Source organism: Pinus tabuliformis, chromosome 4_2 (genome assembly GCF_031772625.1).
Source record: "Pinus tabuliformis cultivar Carrire ecotype Pingquan chromosome 4_2, CPIR1, whole genome shotgun sequence".
NCBI lineage: Eukaryota > Viridiplantae > Streptophyta > Pinopsida > Pinales > Pinaceae > Pinus > Pinus tabuliformis.
Window position 1 is genome coordinate 302652243 of NC_142304.1, and position 22628 is coordinate 302674870.

General features: G+C 40.3%; 1 protein-coding gene across 1 annotated transcript in view; it reads left to right on the forward strand.

Moving 5' to 3' along the window:
* Positions 1 to 1440: 1440 nt before the first annotated feature.
* Positions 1441 to 22628, forward strand: part of LOC149169188 (SMAD/FHA domain-containing protein) — a 432141-nt gene continuing 410953 nt past the window's right edge. The window contains 2 exon segments of the mRNA XM_089428601.1: positions 1441 to 1672; positions 1769 to 2152. Coding sequence (XP_089284727.1) covers positions 1809 to 2152 — 344 coding nt within the window. The 5' untranslated portion in view covers positions 1441 to 1672; positions 1769 to 1808.

Sequence of the window (22628 nt, forward strand, 5' to 3'; positions counted from 1 at the left end):
ACTATAAGTGAAGTGAATTGGTTTTACTTTTATTAGTTTGCAGATTTTTTTTTGATTTGTTTAAGTGCAATAGCTTAACTTTTATTTCTGTATTTAGATGAGCAGCAGAGATAGTGATTTCATGATTAGTAGTTTATCATTTGTTTGATTTGAATAGCTGCACATCTACATTCTTGTTCAAGTACTAATTTCATCACTAGTATGTTTTGAGATCCTCTGAAGTGTTAAGCTCTGGAAGTCATCATAAAGGACATAATTGCCTTAAAATCTATATCCATACTTGTCTTCTAAAGTATTCTTAAAACTTAGGAATAGGGTTTCCATTCGCATTAGGAAACAAACCAAGATAAAACCCCCAAAAACAAAATAAAATTGAAAAGAATAAAAAGTAAGAAAGAGGTTGTCTTGCACATATAGTGCACCACACTTCATCAATTTACGACTCCCGGATTGATAATTAATGTAGCAATTTAGGACATGCTAAATTGACTAAACATAATCCACATCATCTTCTCACAAAGGCATAGTTCTAATTTGAACATATAACTAAAATAACAATTAAAGGTTCAAAATGTGCAAAAAGACCTTTCGAAGAAAACTTCAAACACCTTCCCAGCCCTCCTAAAAAATAAAATAAAAATAAACCAAGAGCGAGCTCATTCTTTGCATTGAGAGGCACTCTCCAGCGTAGTATGGTAGAGATGTTTTTTTCTCATGGTGAGAAAGCATATCATAACTTAGTTATCAAACCAACAGTGAGGGCAACAATCTTTGGCTGCTATCCGCAAATGTAGGCTCATGTGTCACTGTTATTCAAGGAAAATCACGCCACTTGGAATAACTCGTTGGTGGTTCGTAAGGGGATAGGCTTTCACTCCTGCCAGATGCCTCTAGGCCTTGGGCCGTTAACATGTTTCCTTACGTTTGAGGAAGACGAGCTCTTAGCCAAGCAGAAGCAGTTTTAGGGCATACTCTAGGCCCTTGTATGGTAGAGATGTTGTAATGTAATGTTTAATATTTTGAATAAGTCAAATTACACAAAAACAGATTAAAGAAAAATAAAATAAAAATATGAATGTAATATATTGTAAACATTTTAACTCCATAAAAAAAAGTGAAACTATTTAAATAACAAAATAAAAATAACCCTATAAAAAAATGGTAAATATTATTGATCTATGTTATTGAAAACCCATAATATTATCCCATTGTATTCATGTAAAATATAACCTATTTAAAAGAGAATTAAAGCCAACCTAAATCCATCTTTATTTTTTCTTATTATAAAACCATTTTTACTTTAACGAGTGATCAAACGTTATCAACTAATATCACAATATTTAAGTAACAACCGTTATCAACTAATATCACAATATTTAAGTAACAACCGTCATCAACTAATATCACAACAACATTTAAGTAACAATACAACTACATTTGACATTAGTAAAATACCATTTTCAAGTTTGGCCACTTCTTTTTCGCAAAATACTTCGGTCCTTCATTGAGCCCGGACTAATTATGTCCTTGCTAAGGTCGTTTAGCCCTTCCACATGTTGGCTGGCGAGTAACTAACTTTCTGTGCAAATCTCTAGTTTCGAATTTCAGAGGCTACAGGCACGATACAGAGTGTGCAGGTACACATTAGGCCAGGCTACATAGCCGATATCAGGTATTTTCGGTTTGCAGATGCCCTCCATCTTTTGTAAATTAATGTTTTTCTGGAGTAATTTGCCGTTGATGTAAGGCGGGTTAGCAATTGTTGCAGGGATTTGAGCGATACTTCTTTTGCTGTACAATTGAACACAATGAAGGTCCCAATGGGTCCTCCCCCTCCACGGGAACCCAAAAATCTTCCTCAATCTGTTTTGCCGCCTTCGACAATTGATGCTGTCCCTTCGAATGAGATTTCTACTGAACACGCACAAAACGCCGAAGTTGTCGTTGAGAGTGCCAATCTAACCTCACAAGAAGGAACAGGAAATACCAGTTCGGAGGATTCAGAGAGCCCAGCCATGGAGGTTAAAGAAATAGCAACCAAAACACAGATTGACAATCGACCATATCAAATACCTGCATGGAGTGAACCTCCTGGTCAGCCTTATTACCTTGAAGTTCTCAAGGATGGAGCCATTATCGATACGCTCAACGTGTAAGTGTTTTCAAATTCTCGATTTTGTAATGTTATGTTAGTGCCAATATGTTGCTATAGAAGTAATAACTGTAACTGACTTTCACTGAAGAGGGTAATTTATTTCATAGCCAACAAGGTTTATTATTAATAGGGGAATTGATCAGCTTTTTCTGTTGCCGAAACCCTTTTTTCTCACTTTTCTTAAACAAAATGTATGTCGAATTTACAAAAACAAATATTGTAGTAATGCAGAAGTATCGTGGTAAGTGCGATATTCTTTTAGCAGTGATATAGATTCATCAAATTCTGTTAGCAGTATGTCAAGTCAAAGTGGGTGACGATATTCCCCCTGCCATGGTTCAAATTCTCCGAGGCATGTTTCGCCCTCATAGGCGCCTTGCAAATGGGCCGTTTCAAGTGGTCGTGGCCAGGTGCAAGTTTTTCTTTAGTGAAAGTTGTTTTTCTTCATGCCCAACATACGTTGGAACTTAAAATATTTGTTTGCTCAAAGCTTTAACAAAAATATCTGGCAACTGATGTGTTGCCTTACGAAATTGTAGCTCTGTTACCCCGCACTAACCTCTGACAACATTCTTCTTAATCAAATTGCCTCAGATGCTTCTACCATACTGTTCCTAAGAAAATCCTGCCAGGCTTCTACCACACTTTCATACCTAGACAAACACGCAGGGCTTCCTGGATTGTCATATCAAATGGCTTCACCGGACCTCACTTTGTCTTCTCACACCTTCCGTTTGTAACCAATCATCCACATATAGTATAACAATTAGGGTCCAACTTTTTTCTGTCACCTTTGCATATTTTCAGGTCAGAGGGGCTTCTCCTGATTCTGCTCTCTTGGAAATACGGCTGGAGCTTGTCCCATATAATATGATGCTTTCCTTCATTGAAACACCAAATGTTCCATTTGATGTTCTACAAATTCTTCTGGCTTCTCCATGTACGCATCTTCATAATGAATCCTCTAATAAAGGCACACTTTACGTTCATCGGTGAACAATCTAGCTATTCTAGAGTTGCCAACACTAGTATAGTTTTGACTGTATCCATCTTTACTATGGGGGCAAATATTTCCTCATATTTTACACATTCCTTGAGTGCAAATCCTTTTGCTACCAACCTCTCTTTGTGCATTTCATCTATACCATCTGAGTTATACTTAGTTTGAACACCCATTTACTTCCCTTCAGGAAGTTTCACTAGCTTGTAGGTTCTATTTTTCTGAATTGACCCCGTCTTGGATCTCATGGCATCATGCGATACAAGTTTCTCATTATGATTTGCCTCTTAAATCGTTGTGGTTCATCCACATTTAGCAGTGTAGTCAATGATGCATAATTCACCTATGATTTCTTCCTGTCTCACAAACTTCTCCTGATTTGTGGAGTTTGTTCCTTATCACTGTGGCATCTCTTGTTTCTGTCTGTGGGTTGTGTAGTGTCCCTAGGCTGCTAAGGGACACTACTACTACATATACTTGATAAAACATACCAATAACAGGCATAGATCTCAAATATAGCATATGTAATGTGAACAGATCTCAAATAGAAGGATAGAGAGGAAACATTTACATAGAATCCAAACACTTGATTATAAAAGAGATAAAAATATACTTCAGTACCAACTGTACATGTTACCACAAAATCTAGGAGCCTAGTGCAATGCCTCACTAGGCAACCTAGATTTTAGGGAAAGAAAGAGATCAGCCACCACTCTCATCTCGGTGGCTTCTTTTCTGCTGTTTTGTGGTTGGATGTTATACCCACAAGGGAGGCTTCCCTATCAAGGCTTAGAGGATAAATGACCTAGGGTTACTAAGACAAATGATTCTCTAAGGATCTTGCTAAAAATATCACCTAGAAAAATCTTCAATGAACAAGGTCTCAAGTGTGATAAGAGCTTAATGGTTATGGGAGAAGGTATTGGCAAAGCCTTGGAGGCCAAGATAGGATTTACAAATGTTCAAGTACACTTTCAACCAACCCCAATAAACTAAGAAAAGGCTGCTATAAGTTAGGGCTTCAATGATGGGCAGATTTATAGCATGCAAAACCATATAACAGCCAAGAAATAACCTACAAAGGATAATATCAACAAAGGCTTGAAGGCTATAAGGGAGGTATGCAAGGGATAGGTCAACAAGAAGTTTTTAATGGCTGAATATGCACAAAACAACAGCATAAACCTATGATGTCAGCCTGAAATTTTAGGGTAAAACATGCAATAAATGATAGATTTTGCTTTTAAGGCAATAATAAATGCAATTCCTACCTTTAATATAATAACATATCAGTGTAAAAATGCTATTAAATGCAGATTTTGACCAAACCCTAACCCTAGTTACCATGAAATAGAAGAAAGAGAAAAAATTAGAGTGATCAACACAACAAGACTAGTGCCTCTATTCAATTGGGCAATGGAGTCAAATAGGTCGAGGTCAAAGTAGGAGGACCTTAGATGAAGAAGGGTGGAAGACAATTCTCTTCCCTTAGAAACCCTAGCAACTTCTTTCATAGGAGATTTAAGGTCAAAGGATGCATGAAAACAAGTTCTTTTGATGGATTTTTGAATGACAAATTTTGCATAAATATGTAGAAACAAGAGTTCATAAAAAATATTGCACTTTTTAATATGGCACAAGATAAACCCTAATTTCAGAAATTACATGCAAAATGGAAGAAAATAGCATTAAACTTACACCATTCAAGCAAGAATCACTTCATCAATCCACAAGATAGTCTCTCCATGCAATAAATATCCTCCCCATGACAATTCACACTCTACTTAGCCATTGCATCCAAGAGAACAAGAGAAAATGCTAATGCACACTCTCTAAATAGAAGAGAAATGAGCATGTATGATGACGATCCAAAGGAAAGTGACTTCCCACTATTTATATGAGGGCAACTGAGTCACTTTTCTTTAATTTGCAATGAAATCCCTAAATGGTTTGCTTAATGCGCTCAACAAGTCTAATATGGCACAAGCCGACCTAAAGATAGCTTTATAAATAGATAAATCACAAGAAAATGTCATAAATTCTCCACATGTGTGGGAGGAAAGGCTTTCCAACATGACGTCATCCTCCATAATGTTAGAATTCATGCAAACCTAGTACCCGCCACTTAATTCATAGCAAATTAACGATTTGCTGATTAATTGCATAGCTAGATTCATTAACACAAAAAATTAGAGGAGGGAAAAACATACCAATCTCAATCAGGAAAAGATGACACAACATATTCTAACCAATCAAAGTTCTTCATTAAATCCTTTAGAAACATATTCTAACCAATCAAAGTTCTTCATTAAATCCTTTAGAACTTACTTGGGCTCCCTTACTGGGAAAATGGCCCAATTGAGGAAATACATACAACAACTGGGTCTGATCCAACCGATCAAGCCCTCCTTGGTTGATCTAGATCTCCTTGTTGCTCCCTTCCTTGGACCGAACACACTCACTGAGATGCCTATCTCAATCTTGTGCTGGTATGGTGTGTCTTCTCCTTCTCCTTAGACTTGCTTTTATAACTTTACATTGGGCTAAATCCCTAACCCTAAACTCCAAAGTGATTAATGGTCGAGATTAAGTCTTGCCTTACTTGAGATCAAGGGTTGAGATTAAAAGATTAAAACATAATTACTAAAGTAAATAATTTGCTTTTCCTAAGTTTACTTTAGCTCAATAAGCCAACATAATAATTATGTGCTTTTCCTAAGTCTAACTTAGGCTAAGTTACAAAAACAACTTGCTCACACTAGAGCAAGCGTTTAAGGAGATCTTAGGCGACTTTTGCATGGTTAGACACTTAGGCATGTGCAAAAGTACGTGCTACAAACGTCAACGCTCCCTTTTAGTGAGGGAGGTACTTTTGTCACTTGGAATTGACTTTGACCTTGGAACTGCATCTGCTGCCTTGTCTATTTCGTCTAAGCTAGAAGCCTTCCTTGCCATCTGGTCTAGAAACATCTTCAAAATCTTGTAGTCCTTGCCCTGGTTCCTAGAATCCTCATGCTCTTTAGCATCTTGTAAGGTCATCTTGTACCAAGAGACCTTCTTGACAGATTTGGAGGAATTGTCGATTGCTCCTCCCCTCCTCAACATGAGGGATGACTCCCTCTGAGTTGCTCAAGCTTCAGAGCTACCTGATCCTTGTTCTCTATCATTATTCTTGTTAAAATTGGCAACTAGGGGCAAATTTTACCTTGGGACAACTCATTTGATGGAGATGATGATTACATTAAATTCCTCTTTTCGAGAGGACCAAAATTGATATAAAGATCATCTAATTTGGACAAGCAAAAGTGTGTTTTTGAATTTATGCCCACACATGTGCAAATTGTTCAGGTCGGCCACATCATCATGTAGGCTCATGAAGCCCAATGGACATGTCACTTCACCCTCAACGACTTGTATAAATATAAGTGACCTCTCACCTCATTTGGCATCATCATCACTCACACTTTCTCTCTCTCCTTCTCTCATTGGTTCGTACAACTATTGGGCATTCTCTTTCTCTCACACGTGTGGAAAAGGAGGACGAATTTCAGACAAAATTATAGGGCCAAAAATTTTAGACTTTTCTGCAGTTTGACCAGCAATGACTTTGACTTTTTGGGCATCCTTTGACTTTGATTTTTTGGGTGAATTTCTATCTCAGTAGGCTGCATTTTTGGGCATAGGAACTGAGGCAAAAGGAGGACTTTGACCTGCTTTGACCGTAGGTTTGACTTTAGGTTGACTTGCTTTGACCGTAGGTTTGACTTTGGGCTTAATGTGACCAACAAGGAAGGCAAAATTTGACTGGGTTTGATCGAGCTCCAAGTGGATTGTTTTCTGCTGCGTTAACCATCGTTGAATTCTTGGTTAGGGCTGATTTGACTGCTGTTGACTGAGAGCAGTATTGCAGATTTTACAGGGCTGTTTTGGATAGTGATTTGGCAAGTTAATTTTGACTTTGACTTTGTATGACTTTGTATTATTGCACTCTCGCTCTCTACTGAAAATTTGATATAATAATAACAATAATTGATCAAAGGGTTTTCCCCACATGGGGGTTTTTCCCTGGCATCTGCCAAATCTGGTGTTCTCTTGTCTTGGCTTGTCTACTGCATTTCATTTTATGTTCTATCTACAGTTACTATTAATGTGATTTATGGTTAAGGTGATTTCTATTGGAAAACTAAATTGGAAATTGTCATTGAACTGCTAAAGGAACATTGAAGTAATTGTGCTAAGCATAGAACATACCATTGTTAACTAAAATTAGCATGGTATCAGAGGACAGGTGAAGACAAAGCCCAAGCAAGAGAGAGAAAAGAAATCACTAAGGGAGATCTATTAGACAAGATCATTGGACTAGCCTCAATGGCTACTACGTCTTACTTCAAATATGAGGATAAGCTCAAGGAAAAATTTGACTATCGTGCATGGAAGATGACTTTGGATTTGACTTTGGAAGAGCATGATGCCACGGACTATGTGGAGGGAAGAGTGCTGGAGCCTCCTTCAAATGCACCGGTTGCTACAAAGACAAAGTACAAGAAAGGTGAGGTCAAAGCTAAAAGAATTATCATAGATTCCATTCAAAAGCATTTGGTTCCCTATATTTCTGATTTGGGAACAACTAAGGAGATGTATGATAAGCTGGTTGGGATGTTCAAAACAAACAATGCAAGTCAAATCCTCTTTCTCAAGAAGTTGAAGGACATCAAGATGGATAAAGGGGAGTCTATCCAATCCTATTTCTTGAGGATCATACAAATCAAGAATGACTTTTATCTATTGGAGAAGTTATTGCTGACAGGGAGCTCACTCTCATTGCATTTGGGGGTCTTTCAAGAGCATGGGATGTGTTTAACACAATCATTCTTAACAATGATAGGATTCCAAGTTTCGATGAATTATTGGCTAGATGCACTCAAGAAGAGATGAGGATGATGGAGAGAGACAAGCCTTCAAATAAAAATGAACCTACTGCTTTCTCCGCTCATGCAAAGAAGAAAAATGATGCTGGTCCACGGAGACAGGGTCAAAGATTCAAGCAAAGATTCAAAGAAAGAAGGAAAGGAAGGTGCTACAATTGTAACAGGTTTGGTCACTATGCTAGAGAGTGTCCTCATAAAAAGAGTTATCCAAGGGATGATGACAAAAACAACAACAATTTCAAAGGCAATGGCAATCAAAGGAACAACAGGTGCAACAACAAAGGAAAGAGGAATGCTCCTGCTACTTGATATGGAAATGGTCGACCTCCCAAAAGGATGAGAAATTCTAGGTATGAGGAAAGCAATGTTGTAGAAAAACAAAAGGAGTTTTATCTTATTTCTGCTTTATCTACTGCCTCTTCTCTAGGTACTTTGGGTCATTGGTTGATTGATAGTGGAGCCTCCAGGCACTTCACTGGGTACAAAGAGGCCCTCTCAAATTTGATTGAAAAGAAGACTAATTTGGAGATCATACTTGGAGATAATGGCACCTATCTCATGAAAGGGATCGGCACTGTTACTCTTCTCTTGAATCAATGTCAAACCATTCATCTACAAGAAGCATTGTATGTGTTTAATTTGAAAAGAACTTGGTGTCCATTCCTGCAATGAAAGATAAAGGCTTCAAGGTAGCATTCATTGATGGAAAGGTACGTATTTGGCAAAGAAACCCTAAAAATGCATTTACACTTGGATTTAGGGTTGATGGTCTTTATCAAGTTGAAGTCCTTTGGGAGCCTTGACTTGCGATACTTCTCTTCAATCTGAATTATGGCACCAGAGATTTGCCCACCTTCATTACAAAGCCTTACCTGGGGTAAGGAAGATGGTCACAGGTATGCCCGAGTTCAACATGAATCATGAAGGAGTTTGTCAGGGTTGTGAAGTTGGGAAACTTACAAGGGGACCATTCCCTTCAAGTGAAAACCAAATTATCGATATTCTTCAATTGGTCCATTCTGATCTATCTGGTATGTTGCTCGTAACATCATTGGGAGGATACTTATACTATGCAATTTTTGTGGATGACTTCTCTCACAAAACATGGATCTATTTCTTGAAGAAGAAGGATGAAGTGTTGAGAACCGACAATGGAATCAAATATGAATCAAATGAATTCAATGACTTTTGCAGAGAGGCTGGCATTAAGAGGGAGACAACCATTGCATAGAGGCCTGAGCAAAATGGAGTTGCTGAAAGGAAGAATCGAACAATCATGGAAGCCACCCGTGCCATGCTTCACGATCAAGGTCTACTGAAGTTCTTATGGGGAGACGCTACCAACATTGTCGTGTATGTTCAAAATAGGAGCCCGCACCAATCACTGGATTTCAAGGCACACGAAGAAGTTTTCACTGGTAAGAAACTTGATGTTTCTCATTTTAGAATATTTGGTTGTCCTGTGTATTTTCATGTGCCTAAAGAGAAAAGAAACAATTTAGAAGCATCTGGGAAGAAAGGTATATTTGTGGGCTACTCTGAAAATTCAAAGGCATATAGAATGATGTGCCTGGTCAAAGAGACGTGGAAATAAGCCATGATGTTACCTTCGATGAAGACACTGCCCTTGGGAAAGCCAAAGATCTCCCCATTCCAAGGAAGGATAATGACGATGCTGATCCTAACCTATACTTCAAGGTTCAAAAGCACATGCCTCTCATTTTTGTCCTTTATGTAGATGATCTCTTTTTGACAGGTATATTTATGTTTGAGCATCTCTACTATTCATTGAATTATTGACTTGTGGTAATCTCGGGATTAATTAAATGATATGTACTATATGTTAACAATCAATTATTTATTGCACTGAGACATGTATGGTTGTGTCAATTAATATGTTTGGGCATATCTACTGCTATTTATATGAGCTATTTCCTTTTGTGTTTGGGAATATCTACTACTACTTTTATGTATTAAGACTTAGAATATAACGTTCCTATATGAGTTAATCTAATAAAGGAACATCATATGTGACTTTTAATATATAATAATGAGGCATTAAGATTAAAATATATTATCAAGAAAAGGCAGTTAGGTTATTAACGGCCTACTAGCCAACTACAAGAAGATTGTTGTCAATGTATGCAATGACCCCACCATTAATAAAATTACTCGTGTTCATATCCTTTCTTTCGATTTATTGTGTGATGCATAAAGGATTTTATAGCATGGTATTTGAGTGATACCCACCATTAATAAAATTACTTGTGTTCATATCTTTTGTTCCAATTTATTGTGTGATGTGTTACACACGTTTTGTCATAGTTCCAAGGAAGCAGTTGTACCATTTTTTTTTTAAAGTTCAGAAACACAGTGAACAGATTATTATGTCATTGTAAACCCATTTTGCAAATTTGTAATGTAAATGATGCTAGTACGATTGTTAATTATGTAACAACCTAGGCAAGCCTATGATTTCGGCGACAAATTTCATCTTCGGAGGTTTTTTGTTTCACTGATTATCTGTGTTTCTAAACACGGATGATCGACATAGTTATTCCCTCCAACCTCACCTCAAAGTTAGTGTGGGATTTATCGTCGAAGTTTTAGATGAGTTTTAGTGTTTTAGTCGTCTTTTGTAAAAGTGATTTGGGAATAATTTAAGCTATTTGGCTAAATTATTTTATTACAAATCACTTGGTCTACTAGATCATATTGTATTGCAGAATTGGGTAAGTTTTATGAGGGTCTATGTCGAACGAGTATTTCCCCTTTGAGGGTTGAATTTGTAAAATCTGATGTAAAAATATTTTAGTGCATGGTCCCTCATACTTAGACACCATGGCTAAAATATTTGAGGGTGGAAAAATAATTAATCCTTCATGAGTCAATAATTAATTTTTTGGCAAAAATAATTTTTTTGTCTATGTAAAACTAATCTATTAATAAAAACATAATGTACAGAGAGGCATCGGCCTCTATGGGACTGGGTCAACCATATGACCATTTTAAACAACAAGTCTTGAAGTCTAGACTGCCCCAGATGGGGAAACCAGTCCGAGAACGAGATAAAATTCGATTCATTCTGCCCACGCAGGGGTGACAGTTCCAGAATTCAAAATTTACTAACAAAATAGACCACTGTGAAAAGACTATAAAATTCAAAAAGGTCTGCCAAAATTGACCACTGTAAAATTCAAAAACACTGGCCAGTATTAACCACTGTAAAACTAAAAAAACAAAACTCAGATCCCGAGCTAGACACGTGACCTGTAGCATGCAGCTGCAAGGTGTCTTAGGATGGTGGCTTTTCTTCCACGATCGGACACCAACCATAATCTTCAGAGTCAGTTTCCGCTGCCTGTCTGCCACCTGCAGTGTCCTGAGGCTCATGGTCTTCCACCTGTATGCCTTTGTCTTTGCGGGTGGCGTTGCCTCCCGGAGTCTTCTGTCTGCTGCTGGACAGATGGTTTGTTTCTATTGGCGGGCTGCTGGAGCTTGGCTCCCCCTGGATATTGACGAGCGAAGGAGAGGCCTGGTGCGTCTCATGGCTGTGTTTTGGAACTACGCATGAGCCAATGACTTCCCGGAAGTCCACCGTGACTGTAGCGATGATTACCGGTCGGTCCATGGAGCAGAGAAACCTGAATTGAGCCTGCTGGGATGTAGCAGAGAAATCTGTGTGCTGGGTGGTTCCACCGGCGCGCTGAGCCTCACGGGAGCCAGCTCGACCTCGGCCGCTGCGAGTATCCAGATATCTCCCCTGGAAGCAGGAAGAGGAAGGGCTGGGGGGTGGGGAGGCTAAAGGGGAAGTTGAAACAGAAGGAGGCGAAGACGGGGGCCAGATGGCACTACCACGACTGCCACCTCGCCTACTTCGCATGTGATGGCGTTGCCGCATGATTCTCTGGGTTGGAAGCCGCAACGAGGAATGAGCCAAAGGAGCAGGGAGCGGGGTAAGAACAACAGAGGGAAGATTGTGTTGAAAAGGTGAAGTCAAGTCTGGGCCAGAGACAGGGGCTGAGACCTCAATTTGCAGGGCGCAATGGAGGGACTGAGAGAAGTATAGACCATTACCCAGGTCGACGCAGCAGAGGAGTCTGCAATGTCTACCCATGGCGGTGCGAAGGCTGGGCTCTTCAGCTATAGGGTGGCAAGTGCAACTTAGAGGACAAATGGAGAATTGGAGAGGGTAAGGCTCCATGGTTCTGTTATTGCAGGGGATGTCTCGATCCTCCCAACGAGGTGATGGCGCCTACCGAGGGATAGTGGTCTGCGTTAAATTCCCACAAGGGAAAGCACAGGTAACCATGTGGTTCAACCACCTGCATGTCTGGCAGCACGCCTGACTTAAATACTCATCTACCACCCGCATCCAGGGATGCTGCATCCATTTGCACTAGGGTGGTGTATTCCTGTTGGTGTGTGGCATCTTTCATAATTTCGATCGAGCCTGTGTATAGAGTTCGATTGCTTGCCACCCCTAAATTGGCTAAGAGGTCAGCCACTTTGTTGCCGTTTCTCTTAATGTGTTTGAAGGTGATTGCTCTATTGGTTGCAAGCCAATGCTCAATGAGTTGCAAACGAGCTGCAAGTCTCCAGCTACAGGACAACTTGTTTACTGGAGTTCCCTGAGTAAGTTGATGGGCCATGTTGATGAGGATTTGAGAATCACCTTCGATTATTAAGGGAAAGTATCCATGCCGCTGAGCGAGCTTGAGACCTTGCCACAATCCTTCCAGTTCAGCCGAATTGTTTGTGTCCCATCTTGAAGTGCCTAGGTAAAGAAGCAGAGGTTTTCCATAGTGATCCCTGAAGATTCCTCCATGTCCGGCCTGACCTGGATTACCTTTAGAAGCGCCATCAAAGTTTAGCTGGGTGAATCCAGGAGGTGGAGGGTACCATTTGTTGGAAGGGTGGTGGTTAGGGAAGGATCTATTGGGCTGCTCTTGAGTCTGGATGATCCTGAGATTCCAATTCATCCATATGGTCTGTTCTTGCGTATCAGTGGGGAAATCAGCTTCGCTCCAAGTTTGGAGTGCTGGAGTTTCCTGAAGATTACTGCATAGAGTGCTCCATATGATTTCTATGAAGGTGGATTGATTCCTAAAGATACGCCGATTCTTTCCTTCCAAATTGTCCAGAGGAGGAGTCCTGGAACGATTCACCATAAGGAGTTAAGCAGGGGACTCTTGAACGGGTTTTTAGCCCAGTGACGAATGGTTTTGGTGATGTCCTCTTTAACTCTGCCATCTTTCTGACATCTGAATATGGTTTTTTCCCAAAGTTTGTTTGCCAAATAACAGGAGTCCATGAGATGTTGAATAGTTTCCTCTTGTATTTTGCAGTTGGGGCATCTTGAGGGGCCATGATAATTTTTTTTCCTTAAGTTGTCCCAAGTGAGAATTCTTTTATGACAGAGCAACCATAGAAAAGTGGAGATCTTGGGCCAAATTTTAGGAGACCATACTTTGTCCCAAAGAGGGTCCTTGTTAGTCTGAGTATTGATCATAAGGTTGTAGGCCTCTTGTGTGGTGTAGGTTCCACATGGTTTGTATCCCCAACGAAGGATGTCCTTTTCTTCAGAGAATCTGATTAGCCTATTGGTTAGCTCGGTGTCCAACTCCTTATACATTATCTCTGTACCCTGCTTGATGATGTGTTCTGCTTTGCGCCATTGTCTATATCCCTGGTCCAAGGTGGGAGTCCAGTATTGATTGACCGTTTTCCAACGATGAGCTTCCTCGACCTCTGTTTGTGGAAGTGAGATTAAGTTGTTGAGTTTGGGTCGCTGCTGCCATGAATCCATCCAAAAGCGAGCACTTGTGCCGTTTCTTATTTCCCAAAAGCTGTGCTGATGGATCATATTTCTGTGCAATCTAGCTGCATTCCAGATTAGGGAACCCTTACCCGTATCTGTGAGTCTGATTAAGTCTTTAGCCGGCCTATGGTTGGCATACTTGGCTCTCCATAGGATCGCCCAGGGTGTTTGCGGAGCTGTAAGCCACTTCCACCAAATTCTTTCTCCCATGACTGCGTTACTGTGTTGAGGGTCTCGAAGACCGATTCCCCCAAGGTGTTTTGGGAGGCAGACAGTTGCCCATTTGACCAAAGCCCATTTGCGATTGTGTCCCGTTGATCCCCATAGAAAGTTCCTTTGAAGATCTTTGATTTTTTTGAGAACCCATTTAGGTGCTGCTAAAACAGAGAAGAGATAAAGAGGCATAGATTGCAAAACAACTTTAATAAGGATTAGTCGGCTAGCCATATTTAGGGCTCTGAAGGTCCAAGAAGCGAGACGAGCTTCAAGCTTATCGAGGAGCAGATGCCAAGAGGAGTGCCTAAGGGCAAAATCAGTTAAGGGAGCACCAAGATACTTGGAGGGGAGAGAGGCGACAGAGAATCCTAGAATGCGGGCGATGGAGGTTTGAGTTAAGGCGGGCGTATGAAAAAAGAAGATCTGGGATTTAACGGTGTTGATGCTGGCTCCAAAGGCTATTGAGAAATCGTCAAGGAGGGATTTGAATATCCGGGCTTCTTGGACCGAGGGATGCCCAAATAACATGTTATCGTCCAAGAATTGCTGGTGGGTTATGGCCGGGGAATTGTGGAGGGGTATACCACGAAGCTGTTGCTCATGGAGGGCATGTTTGATGGTCCTACCCAGCCCTTCAGCCATTAGAACGAAGAGGAAAGGAGAGAGGGGTTCCCCTTGGTGAATGCCTCTTGAGGGCTGAAAGGGGCGGAGGGAATTCCGTTGACCAGAATGGAAAAGAAAGTAGAGGAGATTAAACTCAGGATCCATCGGACCCAAACATGTGAGAAGCCAAACGCTGTTAACATTGATTTAATGTACACCCAGCTCAACTTATCAAAAGCTTTTGAGAGGTCGATTTTTAGGAGCATACTTGCTTTCTTGTGATGCTTGAGAGAGTGGATGATCTCATGGGTGAGGATGATACCATCTATGATTTTCCTTCCTTCGACATAGCCTGATTTCTCTGGCGAGATGGGCAGGGGTAGCAGCGGCTTCAAACGGGAAGCCATAACTTTAGATATGATTTTGTAAATGACATTGCAAAGGGCTATGGGCCTGAATTTGTCCGGAGTATTAGAGTGATCCTCCTTGGGGATGAGAGTGATGAAAGTTGTATTTAGAGAGGGAAGCACCCAATGAAGTGTTTGGGACTCTTCAACTACCTGCCAGACCTCCTCTTTGATAATATCCCAGAATCTGTGAAAGAATGTGGAGGTAAAGCCGTCTGGACCAGGAGCATTTCCTTCCTGAAGCTGTTGCATTTGCTGATTCCACCTCCTGGAAGGTTATCGGATGTAGTAGCAATTGATTATGTTCATCTGTGATCACCTTTGGGATATGTGGGAGAATCTTGTCAATTGCTGGCTGTTTATTGATATCAGGTTCTTGATGGATTGATTTGAAGTGCTTGAGGAGTTCTTTTTCAATGTCCCCATGGTCTTCCAATCGGTCTCTGCTGGTTGTGAATTTGGGTGATGTTGTTATGCATTCGCCTTTGGATGGCAGTACGATGGAAGAATTTAGTATTCCTCTCGCCTTCCTTTAACCATCTTATTCGTGATTTCTGTTTCCAGAGGATTTCCTCTTGTTTTTCTCTTTCTGTAATCTGAGTCTGTAGATTCTTTTCTTGTTCGTTGAGGGCTTCAGTCCTTCCTTCTTTTATGATGGTTTGCTGGAGTTTCTCCATTTCCTGATCAAGGGCTCTATGAGCTTGAAAAATGTTTCCAAAGGTGGCGTGGTTCCATTGTTTGATTTGCGCTTTTAGGAGCCTTAGCTTTTGCCAGAATTGAAACATTTTTGAGCCTACAAGGGGAGAAAAACTGTTCCATGCATGCTGAACTAGATCTTTGAAATTTGGATGGGACAACCAGAAAGATTCAAAGTGGAAGGGTCTCCTTGTGGAGTTTCCTGGTCTTTACCACTGGAGCGAGATGGGCCAATGGTCCGAACGGGCAAGAGGTAGAATAGAGGTTGAGAATTCGCCTCCCAGGTGGATAGCATTGTCTGCGAGCAGAAATCTGTCTAGCCTTGAAGCAATCTGATGCGGCCCAGATCTTTTGTTATTCCAGGTATGGATTCCGTTGTTGAAGGGCAGATTGATTAGCCAATTGCTTTGAATGAACTCCTTGAAGTACTCACTTTCATTGTCCAATCTGATTCGGCCTCCTACTTTTTCCTCTAATTTAGTGATCATATTGAAGTCGCCCCCCGTAATCCAAAGTGGATGTGTCCAATTGGCATTGAGCAGCGTGAGCGTATCTAGAGTTGTGGTTTTGTCCGCAGCAGCTTGAGGGAAATAAACATTGGTTAGGTGACCGTGCACATTGGTCCCTATGATGTGGAAGTTAGCTTGAATGAAATGATGGTTTGCATGGAAGTCTGTGAGCGCAATGGCTTGTGCGTTCCATGCTATAGCTAATCCTCCCGAGGCTCCTATAGCATCCACCGTCATTGTGTGACTACCAGGCCATGCTTTTGAAAGAATGGTGCTGAGAAAGGTATGGTTACATTTCGTTTCTTGCATAAAGAAGATATGAGGTTTCTCCTTCTGTATCAAGTTTTTTATCATTCTGTATTTCCCCGGGCCATTTAGCCCTCTTAAATTCCATGATGTGAGCTTCATGGGTCAGGGTTGGGGAGTGGCCTGTAGTACTTTGTGAGTTTAGAATATCTTCCAGATTCTACCAACATTTCCCTGATAAGGATGGTTCGTTGTAGATCTGTCTTTCTCCCACGTTTCTTGGTATCCTTGAACAGGTTTTTTCCATCCCACTGACTTCCGGATTGAATTCCTAGAGATCGTTGTTGATGTGCCTTGGATAGGATGACCTCTAGACTTTCTAGCTGTCTTGCCGGGATCTTATCAAATTGTTTTTGCTTGCATGCTTGCTCAAGGCTAAAAATGTCCAGGTCTCCTAGGTCAATACTTTTAGGCTCATCATCCATCTGCTTGAGTTCACTGCTCTTGGCCATGTTGTTCGTTGCATGCTTGGGATCAATCAGAAGGGTATCGATGTCCATACCATTAGGTTTCCAGGCCGGATATTTATTGGAAACAGTGGAGGGGAGGACTTGGGTTTGCTCGGGGACCTGGTCAGGAGACGAATCCGCACGGGGGTGAGCAGAGGGTTCATCGGGGATCGCATGAGAGTGCATGGGGGGCTAAGAGTCCACTGAGTCATGTTGAGCTAAAATATCAAAGCCATTGCTAGTGGAGGGAGTAGGATTGCTGGCAAGGGGATTTTTGGGTTGAGAAGCAGGCTTTTTATGATTCCGTTTCCGAGTGTTCACTTTAGTATATCCTTCTTGATCAGGTTGTCTAGTGGCAGTATTGGAGGAGGATTTAGCATTAAGCGGGCAGTCCCGGAATAGGTGTCCATGGGCATGACATTTTCTGCATCTAAATGGAACATGTTCATAATCTATAGTCTGAATCCATTCAAAGTCATCATGAAATAAACTTACCGAGTCCGGAAGAGCTTTGTTCAAGTGCATGTAGACACAGATGGGACATAGGAAGTGTACCTTCTGTGTTTTGTTTCTTCTGCAACTTTTATAATCTCTCCCAAGCCATTTCCAATGTCTTTTAAGGTCTCCTCATCCCAATATTCCAGCGGCAAGGAATATATTTGAATCCAAACTGGTGCTGAGCTCAGATCTTCTTTATTGAATCGTTCGATCCAATCACGTAGATAAAGCCCAACAACGTTAAAGAAATAAGGGCCATTGTCTAAGACCCTATTGCAATCTTCTATGCAGTTGAATATCGCTGTAAAGAACCCCTTTGGTCCTAGCTTCAGATTGATGTGTCCTTTTGGTTTCCATTTGGCTGCTATCCAGCCCTGTAAGGCTTTCTCTGTTGGCCAAAACCCAATAAATTTCCCAATAAGGGCATGATCTTTCATGTATTGGATTTGGGTGTTGATTCTTTGACTGGGCAACTCTATTTTTGGTCGTTCTGCAGCTACAGGTTTGCAGGTCGCAGAGGTTACTTTGGGCATCTCATCATCGCCTACTGCGTTTTGTTGCCTGTCCGGGGGTATATTGTCTGTACCCTGTGAGTCGTTATGCATATCATGTGTATGCTGATCTGTGTGCGAAGCAGAGGCATTGTTAGATCTGTTCTTGTTCAAAATCGCAGGGTTCACCATGGGGGGAGGCCCCGAGTCCTCCCCCATCGGGGTTGCCATTGGGGCTAAACAATTAGCTGGCTTGTATGGTTGGCAAGAGTTGCAGGGTCGATGGAACAGGGGCGTCGTGCTCAGAGTGGAACGCCGTCGCAGCGATTGGGAAAACCCTAGATCTCCATGGTCCGTGCTCTTCCACTTATCTAATTTTTTTCAACGCTTGGCAAAAATAAAATTAAATCCTAAGCAAGAAAATTAATTAATTTAGAGTCAAAATTACAATGTTAGATAAATTCATTTCTCCAAGTGGAAAAATTCGTGGGTCTAAAAGAAGTTAGTTTTTGGAGGTCCTCCACCAAGAGAACATTGGAAATTTCAAGAAAAATTGGACCCCTGGATCTTGGTGGTTAAGTCAAAGTCAAATTTTTGAGGGAATTAGTTCAAAGTAATTATTTTTGGACTAATAAATAATTATTTTCGACGGCAGAAATTCAAAGATGATCAAATATTTATCAATGTTAGAGATTATTTTAATGGGGATCAAACCAACTAGTTGTTATTTTCCACTTGGAGGATTTATCTATAAATTAGAGGCCATTTTGCTTCTCAAGTCATGATGAAAGCTCTGACTCTAGTCTATGTAATTTTGTAACGTTGGTTTTGTTCCACTGATCTGTTGGGAACGTTTGAAATATCATAATAAAAGACTTTGGGGTTTAGTTCATGGTGTTCTTTGTCCGATGATCTGTGGTATGTGCTTTCCTATATTGTGCTTAAAATTTTAAAGTTTGTTTATTCATTAGATGGTGATAAGAACATTCTATTGGTAGATTTTGGGTCTATCTTAGGTGATCTGATTTGCCATATGTCTAACAAGCTTTCTTGAAGAAAATATATAGAGTTTGTAGGTTCCCTGACCCTTGGGCTCCAAGTTCATAGACTTTGGAGGAGAGCCAACCTTGTTTGGGCTCCGAGATTTTTTTTTTTTTTTTTTTACTTCACTTAGGCTATGGGAATTACCATAACTTTCGAAACACATTTGCTCTATGACCATTATTCATCATTTAAAAAATTATTTACTCAAAAATATTTATTTTAAGCATTGTATATCGCTGTATAACTTGTAAATTATTTTTGTAGAATAATTTTTGTAAATAAAATTTTCTAACCCTTGTTTTGCAACTATTTGGGTTTGGGGTTTTATTTTAAATTTTATGTTTTGGGGTTTTTAGCATACTTGTAAATATTCTTTAGATTTATTTTATTTTGTAAATAATTTTTAGATTTCAAAATTGTAAATATTGATTTATTTTTAGTTTAATTTTTTTTAATTAGATTTAACTTTTAATTTGAAATTCAAATTTTACTTGTAAAGTTTTTATCCCACATTCAAAATTTGAAAATAGTTTCTCTAATTTGTGTCTATATATACTAACCTTTCACCTTGTATTTTCTATTATGCAAATAATTTCACTAACCCTTTGCATTTTAATTTTTTCTTGTATATAATTTCTTGGGGTTTTTATTTTATTTTTGTATATATTGGGTTTTTGTGGGAAAATTTCTTTTTATTTCTACGGGTAAAATCTTTCAAGGGATCAAAGAAAGGAGTAAACTTTTAAAATTTCCAACCCTTAAAACCCTAGACGTCTAGGGTTTTTGAGACCATTTTTGCAGGTTGCTTACTTTCAAATTGGGGAAGAAACCCATTTTCCGAAGGTCCTAGCCCTTACCCATACTAAAAGGCTAGTGTTTGGAACCTATTTTGCAAGCATTAAGAAGGCCGTAGGCCCTACGAGGGCTAGATCTCATTGCAAACAAGGATTTCTTCAAGGGATTGGCATTTTAACTCTAATAATTTGTGATTGCAGTAGTCATAAAGGTCCGATCTTTGGGTTTTGAGCTAACTGTTTCTAAGTGCAGGTGTTGAGGAGTGATTTCTCTCACATCTCCAAACTTGGCATAGGCCACTAGGCCTTGGGGTTTCCTTCTATTATCTTCATCTTTCATTTGAATTGGCTGCTTAATTGATATAAGATATGATATATTGATATAACAATGGCATAATCATCATAATACAAACGTAAAGAATCCACACATTAAACTAATAACTCATACAAGACATCAAAATATATTACAAGGGTTTGATCTATCAATTTTATTGCTTTATGTTGGTTATCATATAATTTTCAAAGTCTGATTTGAAATTGTAGAGGTCTGATCTTGTTGACACCTAATCATGAGGATTGGGTGAACATTTGTAAATAATGTAAATAATAAGTAATGGAAAAGGAAGAGTCATCGGGAGGTGAAACCCAAGAGTCACTCTCTCATGTATATAACTATGAACAATCTAAATGAATGAACACAGTTGATTTGAGGAGTTACCTCCTGGCTTGACATGGTATCAGAGCCAGCTCCATTCTTGGCTTTCCTCTCTACCCTTGTAACTCCCTCCTACCTATGTTCTGCCTATTTTGCAGAATTGACACCTCTGCCATGCTCCTGAGGCCTGAACCCACCTTACCTACACTGTCATATACGTTTTCTATTCCCTGCGTGAACTACTCGTCTCCCCATACCACTCCACCATCGAGTGCCGAGTCTCCAATCTCATAAACCATTCTTATTGAATACCCTAGGTCCTGAGCCACCCTGATGTTGTTTGCTTCTTGATACTGCTTTCTTCGCTTCCATCGTCGATTATGCCTTCATAGTGGCTCTAGCAAGACTTTGTTGCCAACATTGGGGTGTGCAAAGACCCTAAAACCGAAGCCGCGAGCAGTCCCGTGTTTTGATCTGTATTATCACGCTGTCCACGACCTTGCTGTAGGGCTTGAAGTAGTCCCGGAGGGTGTCCTCCGTCGTCCAACTCCACGCATAGTGCTTGGTCTCCATACCACTGTGGTTCTGTTGTTGAGATTTGCGTTGCGGTTTCCTCCATACAGGCTTACATATTCAGTTGTGTATTAACACTGTGACGCCCTACATCACAATGTGAACGCTGCATACTCCAGTTTCCATACTTTGGTTAATACCACCATACGTTAAAGAGGACGACCTTAATATCACCACCTCTGCTCTCCGCCTTTAATACCACTATACGTTAAAGTGGATGGCCTTAATACAGCCTTAAATCGCTCTTCGCCTTTAATTCCACCATACTTTCCCATACCGTTGCCATACCCATCCCTCCATACGTTGGCCTCTGTCCATATGTTGGTCAACCAACACCCTCTGACCACGCTGTTTATATTGCGTTATTTATATGTTTATATTACACAGTTTATATTGCACTCTCCCCACATACCACCTCCCCCAAGTAATAACTCGCCTATCCAGAACGGTCGTTCAAGATCAAACACACTCATTTTTAATGAGCTGTGGAAATGAGTTTGTGTTGGAGAAGGAGACAATGAACCAGCGAAGCCTACCTCAGACAAGGAATTTCCATTTGGGAAAACAAGAACAGCAAGGCCTATGCCTTGATTGCAGCATCTGTAAATGAAGAGGTGAGTCGCCATATTTCACCATTTTCGAATTCTTTTGAAGCCTTACAAAAATTGAAGGAACTCTATGACTCACACTCTGCGCTTGAAGTTGTCCAACTGATGATTAATTTGTTCCGCCTTGAATTACAAAATGATGATCTTCTTGCTCTTGCATTGATCCAGATTTAAACAAGAACACAACAAATTACAGAGATAACCATAAACACAGAGATGCAACGGAAATAATACTTCATTTCATTAATGTAAAATACTGAAATATGCTTACAAACAACAATGGAAATAAACCAACTAGGGTGATGGTAGCTTATCTCTGAGAAGAGATGTGGCAGCCACATGCCTCTGAACTGTGTTACAATGAGGCTCGAAGGCCTATTTATTGTTGAGAAACAATGGAAAACCCTAAACATCCAAAAATCTAACCCTAGAAGATGAAAAAGCCAAATTGTGGGCCTAGTTTGGGTAAATTGGTACATTGACTTCCCGGGGTCGTAACTTTGGCATATGATCTCCGTTTGACGCGCACAGTATCTCATTAGAAAGACCATATCAGAGTGGTCTGAGTTTCCTATAGGCTCCGATAAGACGTTCCTTTTGCAAATGCAACTAGACTTTGTCGCCCACCTAAAACTTGTGTGGCACCCGATGTTGATCATGTCGCTGCTTGTAGTTGGCATTTGATTTCTCCAGAATGTCATGGACCCGCTGGCGAATATGTTGGATGTGCTCAATGACGCTGTTTGCCTTATCTATTTCGGGTTGGACATGAGCCGAATCTGCGTGAGTAGCTGCAAATGGAATGGCCACATCAATGGGACACATTGGCTGGAATCACAAGCCCACCTGAAAAGGGCTGTGGCCAGTCGAGCTGT